Genomic DNA, 6,783 nt, shown 5'->3' on the forward strand with positions numbered 1-6,783 from the left:
ATCAGGAGACTGATGAAGGTCACCGGTGGGTCAGGGAACAATGGCCTGGTAGGGACAGTGATATGCCTAGAGGACGCATCTAGCAGGTATCTTCTAGGAACAGAATTCATTCTCATCGGAAACCCATTACATCTGCTATTTATTTATCTACTTAGCTAGGGTCTTGCTACGTAGTGCAGCCTGGCCTCCAATTCATGGTGATCCTCTTGCCTCAGCCTCCCAAGTGCTGGGATTATAGGTGTGCACCAAGTGTAACGTCACCTGGAACTTCCTGATTTCTGCCTCTGCCGCAGGAGTGGTTGTGAACCCCGGCCAACACCGTGAACCTCTGGGAGTCCATTTTCAGTTAGTCTGTGTACATTGGACAGGGAGCCATTTCATACTGAGCTATATTCGCAGGCCTTCTTTGGTTTTGAGAAGGGTCTCACTAACTCATTAAATTGCCCAGGCTGGGCTTGAATTTGTGATTCTCCTGCCTCATCCTCCCGTTGTGCCGAGATTACACGTGTAGACCACCACAGCTGGTTTCAAGTATTTTTTGAGTATCTTGGTTTAATTAATTATGTCTGTAGAAGACTGAACTCTCACTTTCATGCAATAACTTCTTCTAAACTGTCTGCTTCTTCAAAAGCTGCTCTCTCCTGGATTTCCAGGAGTTCCCTGCTAGAGAGCAACCACCCGCCTGGGTCCTGGGGTAGCCTTTAGATGGTCTGTGAGGGGGCCTGGGCGTTCCCGGAGGCAGCCGGCACTGTAGGAGCAGTATCTCCCTGAACTGGTCTGAGCTACTTTCTCCTGTTACCATCTTTGCAACTTTCCTGATTGTGTGCCCAGACCAGGACCAACCGTTAGATCTCTCTCTCCCTTGGCATACCCTGTCTCCTGCTTTGCTATAAAAGATCAAGTCAGTCCTGGCTAGAGTCTGATAAAGAAGCCCCTCTGGGGTAGACTGTGTTATTCAAACTGCCATTTTCCCTGTTCATAATGCACAGCACCACAGAAGAGTTTATATCCCCAGCCTTTGAACTTTGGAGCAGTCTTGTGACTGGGTTTGGCCAGTAAGTGAAGTGACATCATCACTTCTTTTTTTTTTTTCCTAATTTTATTGAGAAACAAATAGCAATGAGACAGTTTCAAATCAAATTGGTAGGACAGTTCCAATAATTAACACATTGCATACTGCCTTCCTAGTGGTTATTTGTTGTACAAGATTCCTCATCACTTTTTTTTTTTTTTTTTTTTGCAGAACTGGGGATTGAACTCAGGCCCTTGCACTTGCCGGGGAAGTGCTTATTCCACTGAGCCATCTCCCCGGCCCCTATCATCACTTCTTGAGAAAGATTTTTTTTTTTTTGGATGGCTCAGGCTGCCTTAAGGGCAGGTCTGGTGTGGCATGTGGAGCTGGAGATGGAACTGCGGTCCCCTGCACCTGACTGAGTTCGCCCAAGCAGGCGCTTTAAACAACTGAGTGGAGCCTTCGGAGGCAGTCTGTGCTTCTCTGTCTTTTCTGTGAGGACACTGGAATGGATCCTGGAGTGAAGGATAAGGGGAGGAACTGCAGCTGACCCATGTTGTATTGCAGGGAGGGAACAGTACAGAAGCCTAATTTCTTTTTTTTTCTTTTCTTTTTTTTGCAGAACCGGGGATTGAACTCAGGCCACTGCGCTTCCCAGGCAAGTGCTTATTCCACTGAGCCAGCTCCCCGGTCCCTAGAAGCCTAATTTCTGACTGATAAAACCTCTTCTATGATAGGCCCTTCATCCTCACACTTCTGTGTCCACTCTGCCTGCATGTGCCCTGGAGCTGGACACTAGATGAATAGGAAGTAGACCTAACTAGTCCAGTGACAGCAAAACCTTTTAGAGCTTTCAGTGATACAAACAGCCAGCTGTGGCAGGCATGCTAGAGGTTTGACACTGCTGACCTAGCCTGTTCTTGGGCCTCAGAGGCACAACTTGGCACTCTTTCTGTTCCGAATGCCTGACGGAAGCTGGGGCCTGTGCACCTGACTTTGTGCCACTGCCTGCCCTCTGGCCATGCCCGAGTCTGCTCTCACCTGGCTCTCCTGCTCCCCAGGGCCCTTGGCTCCACCACTTCAGAGATTTTTTTTTTTTTTTTTTGGTGGAACCAGGGATTGAACTCGGGCCCTTGCGCTTGCCAGGGAAGCGCTTATTCTACTGAGCCATCTCCCTGGCCCACTTCAGAGATTTATCAGAGATCAAAGGACACAGCTCAAACCAAGGGTGATCAATTATTTCATTTTAAATGTTCACATTGCTTGGAAATACACTTGATCATATACAAATTATTTCTATTAAAATAGGAAAGTTTTCTAGTATATTGCATTGAAGACATTTATACACAAGGAATTGCAACAGACATCAGAAATACTGAAATACTCTGAAAGCCTTAAGTGCCCACTTTTCAAAACATTTTGGTATAAAAGCATATTCCTATATATTTCAGAGGGTACATATAATACTGAAAAAGCACTTCATATAAAAACTAAGTTTAGGTGCATACAAACAAGAAGTATTACACTGAATAGCTTATTTCAAACTGAAACATTCAAAGTATCCAATTTCTCAGACAACATGCAGACATTAAAATACTCAGCTTGATATTTTTAAATATATAAACCACAATTCTTTATACTTCTATATCAAAATAGAAAGACAGAACATTTATCTACATTGTGCACATCACAAAAAGCAAATGTGTCTTCGTGAACGGAAAGTAATGGGTTAACACATGATTGTCATTTTACAAATATGGCTATTCACCTTCATAATAAAATAGAAAAATCATGTATTATTTACAGGAACTACTAATTATTTAACTTTTTGGCAATTATATAAAGTAGCAGCAATTGGTTTAAAGATGTTTTAAAACTCTAAATGTAACTACATGAATACCAAACAATATATATCTGCTTTTAATATAAAATTGCATGATGAAAAATGCTTTGATGCAACGTAATCTTTCCCTTTTATAGAAAACATAGGCACAAATCAGTGACTGCTGAGACTTGTCACTTACAACACATGAAACGAGTGTCAGCTTCCTCTTGCTTAACACAGTAGCTGGGGTCCTGAATTACATTTCTGTCGATTAACTTAAATCTGCCTGATGATTTACATAGTAATTTCACAGAAGCTTTACTTTTACTTCATGCTATCTAATAGCAGTGGCTGTTCACCAGTCACCTGCCTCTGGATACAGAGGTATCTGTATATAAACATAAAGATAAGCTTAATACTTAAGGGACTCTGAAGTGAAGTTTTTGTGATATGAACCCAATAGTAGAGTGCGTGTTCCTTCTACATAGTGATCATTTATTAGTGATAGTAACTTTGCTTTAGAGCGGGGGGCCTAGCCACTGAGCAAAACAAAAATCATGAGGCAGAGATCACTACAAAGAGGCACTTTCTTTCCTTAGCACTTGTGAGAACATTGGTATTTGTAAAATGAGACAAAAATGTTATTACCAATATTGGCAATCAAAAAAAAAAAAATACTGTGCGGTGAAAAGAGGTGACATGTGCTTTTGCTTGGCCACAATTCGACTACCAACCAGCAGTCTTGAATGTCGCTCACAAGGTAGAAGAGTTGGGTTGGGGAACACTTTGCACCCTGTGTGGGCATCAGGGCTACATCTGGAGCAAGAGCGAGGCGAAGTCCAGGCTGAGGAGGAGGGGGAGGAGCAGAGGCCAGCAGGGAGGCCTGAGCCCAGTGCCTGTGGATGGCAGGCTGCTGGACACTTGCACTTGGGAAATGATGAGGGCAGAGAGAGGGACATGGGATGCCAGGGTGGGGCTGTCTGAGTTGATAAGGGATTCAATCTTCTCTGCTTCCTTATTGCAGGCCTCAATCTGGGAGGAAAACATAAGATCCTTTTAATACAAAGCCATGAATCTATAAACAAGTCAAGTCAGGCAAATTCTACCTATATTCCCAAAGAAGTATAGCCCCGGAGAAAGTCTGCTTTCTCTTCTTATGCAGAGTAACATTTTATTATAGTCTTAATTTATTACATTCATATAATAACATTAATGGAAATGAAATCAGAAAAGAAATGATCCACAATGCCCCTGTGATAATCAGTCAACTGCTTTCATTTTTTTTTTTTTTTTACAATACTGTCCAGTGTTTATTTACATTTAATTTATTTGGTTTTTATGTGTGGTGCGAGAGATCAAACCCAGGGCCTTACTCATGCTAGGTGTGACATGTTCTATCACTGGACTATATCGTAAGACAAAAAAAGTCTTTTTTTGGTGAGGATTAGGGTCTATGTGGTCTCACACCTGACAGATTCTTGCCTTAGCCTCCCAGGTAGATGGGATTTCAGGCATGTGTCACCATGCGCAGCTGCTAACCCACATTTAGACATCATCTTTCCATACTTAATTATAGCCCTAGGGAATGTACTTTCAATGTCTCTGTAAACATGAGTGTGAACCACAAACTGCCTACATTCTCTCATCCCCTTCACTTGAGCTCTCACTACTTTAGTAAAACTTCGGCCTACTAGAATGAGGTTCTACATGCTGCTACACTGTGAGAAGAAGTCAGAGCCCGCAAGACCAAACCAAAGGACCTTGCTCCACAGTGGGTGCATGGCCCAAAGGAGAGCAGAGTCCACTCTGGTTTTGTAACTGGCTTTGCATGACCTGTTCCAGTCTCTTCTTCTTTAGGACTTGGCTGCCTTGTCTGCACAATGGGTGGATTGGATCTAATCACTTCTTAGGTCCCTTTCACCTCTGTATACCATCACTGGAACTTCCTCTCCCCCTCTCCTATTCTTTTGCACTGCAACATTAAATGTGCCTCAGCCTTGGCTGGCTGGAAAATGCTCAGTCTCCTTCAGAGACTGCTTTGCTTTCCTCTCACACCTTTCGAGTCTTCCCAAGTTCTCCCACTTCTCACCCAGCACCCACAACTCTTCCCCAGTCCAGGTTTGCGCCTCTCTCTCAAGTCCACCAAACTTGATGGCTTCACAGTGTATGCTGAGTCCTACCTGCAAAGCTTTTGGGTAGTGGTCAACAGGAATGATCAAGATCACAATTTCAGACTCAATGCTGAAGTATCCAAATACATCACACTGTGGGACAGACACATGCATGCGGATTTTCTCAAGTATGTCCAGAACTGTTATTGGCTTTTTGTTTGTTACCTAGAGGAAGAGAAGATTTCTGTTACCTGAAAAGGAGAATTCCCTTTAACAGCCTTTGTTACCTTGCTGTACCTGCCCTAACAAGGCTCTGCTGGGCCAAGTCCTAAGTCTGCAGGTTCTATACTAGGCAGTTCTGCCAGTCTATGGGGTTTGCAGTCAAAATAACATTCACCAGAAGAGCTTTTATAACTGGGACTGTGATACAAACTGGGCCAGTGTGAGGGCAGGGATCCTTATAAACATCTGGGCATCTGCTACTCTCTGCCACCAGGCTCAAGCTGACTGACTCACAGCCAAGGTACAACAGGAAGCAGAAGTTGGGAGTCAACCAGCTACATGTGTGTGAAACCTAGTTCTACAGATAAGGAGCTACAGGGCAAGCAGTCCTCCCTCCAAGGAACATTATACTTTAGATTTTATTTTGAGATAAAATCTTGCTAAATTGCCCAGGCTGGCCTTCCACTTGTGACCCTCCTGCCTCAGTCTCTGTTATGGTTTGTATCTAGATGTCCCCCAAAACTTGTGCAGTCATGGGGCAGGCTTCTAGAATTTTTGATTGACTCATGATTCAATGCTGGGATTATGGGTGCGAGTGCACCACCTACCCCCTGGGGCAGGTAGCCTGAATTTAATATAAGGGAGGGAGAGAGGCTTCTCTTTACTGCTCCTCCCTCACTGTTCTTGTTTTTTTTTTTTTGTTTTTTTGTTTTTTTCTTTTTTTCTGTTTTCTGCTGCCATGAACTGCTGCCCTCTGCCATGTGCCATTCTCCCTGGGAGCCAGCTGAGTACGAACTGAAACCTCCACAAATTGTAAGCTAAATAAACCTTTCCTTCCTTAATTCTGGGTGTCAGGTATTTTGTCTTAGCAATCAGAGAAAAGTAAACAAAAGAGCATCCCAAGCAGCTTGGACTACAGGTATGTGCCATCATACATGGCTAGCAAATTGCTTTTCTGAGAATTAATTTCTTCATCTATAAATGTGGACAATCTGCTTTTCAGGATTCCTAAGAGGTTTAGCAATAAGATTTCAGTGGTTAGGAACATCAGGCAATTTACCTTAGCAATAATGTCCAGTTTTTCTCTGTCAAATAAAACTCTTAACATCCCAGCACACAGTGGGCAACAAGCACCTGTAACAAAAACATTTGAGTGTGTTCAGAATTAAATAAGGAATTCAAAATGGCTAGTGATCATCACTTCCTTCTGCCCTCAGCTGTTCTCCTGATGTCTGTACCTAGGATCTTATAATCAGTGCATTTGTGAAGTCCTTCCCTCATCCCTGTCAGCGCGCTCCAGCACGGCATGGGGTGAAGCTGCTGTAGAGTAACAGTGAACAGAGGTAGTGGCCCTCAGGCGTACTGGACCTGATCTCGCTGGCCTCCCAACTCACTGTGGGGTCCTGGCACATGCTTTTACTGGGTTTTTGTTTTCCTTTTTTTTTTTTTGGTGGAACCAGGGATTGAACTCACACCTGTGTGCTTGCCAGGGAAGCACTTATTCCATTGAGCAATCTCCCAGGCCCTGTTTTTCTTTTTTAAATTTTTTTCCATAATTTTATTGAGAAACAAATAGCAATGAGACAGTTTCAAACCAAATTGGTAGGACAGTT

The 6,783-nt window shown here is 43.3% G+C and overlaps 1 protein-coding gene across 1 annotated transcript in view; it reads right to left on the bottom strand.

Annotated features, from left to right (window-relative positions):
- Positions 1–2,239: 2,239 nt before the first annotated feature.
- The window catches only part of Reck (reversion inducing cysteine rich protein with kazal motifs), a 96,866-nt gene continuing 92,322 nt past the window's right edge, over positions 2,240–6,783 (bottom strand). The window contains exons 17-19 of the mRNA XM_023716077.1: positions 6,231–6,304; positions 5,018–5,173; positions 2,240–3,869 (exon numbers count right to left, since the gene is read on the bottom strand). Of these exons, the coding sequence (XP_023571845.1) occupies positions 3,648–3,869; positions 5,018–5,173; positions 6,231–6,304 (452 nt within the window). The 3' untranslated portion in view covers positions 2,240–3,647. The remainder of the gene's footprint in view (positions 3,870–5,017; positions 5,174–6,230; positions 6,305–6,783) is intronic.

Source organism: Octodon degus, unplaced genomic scaffold (assembly GCF_000260255.1).
Source record: "Octodon degus isolate 3935 unplaced genomic scaffold, OctDeg1.0 scaffold00045, whole genome shotgun sequence".
Lineage (NCBI taxonomy): Eukaryota > Metazoa > Chordata > Mammalia > Rodentia > Octodontidae > Octodon > Octodon degus.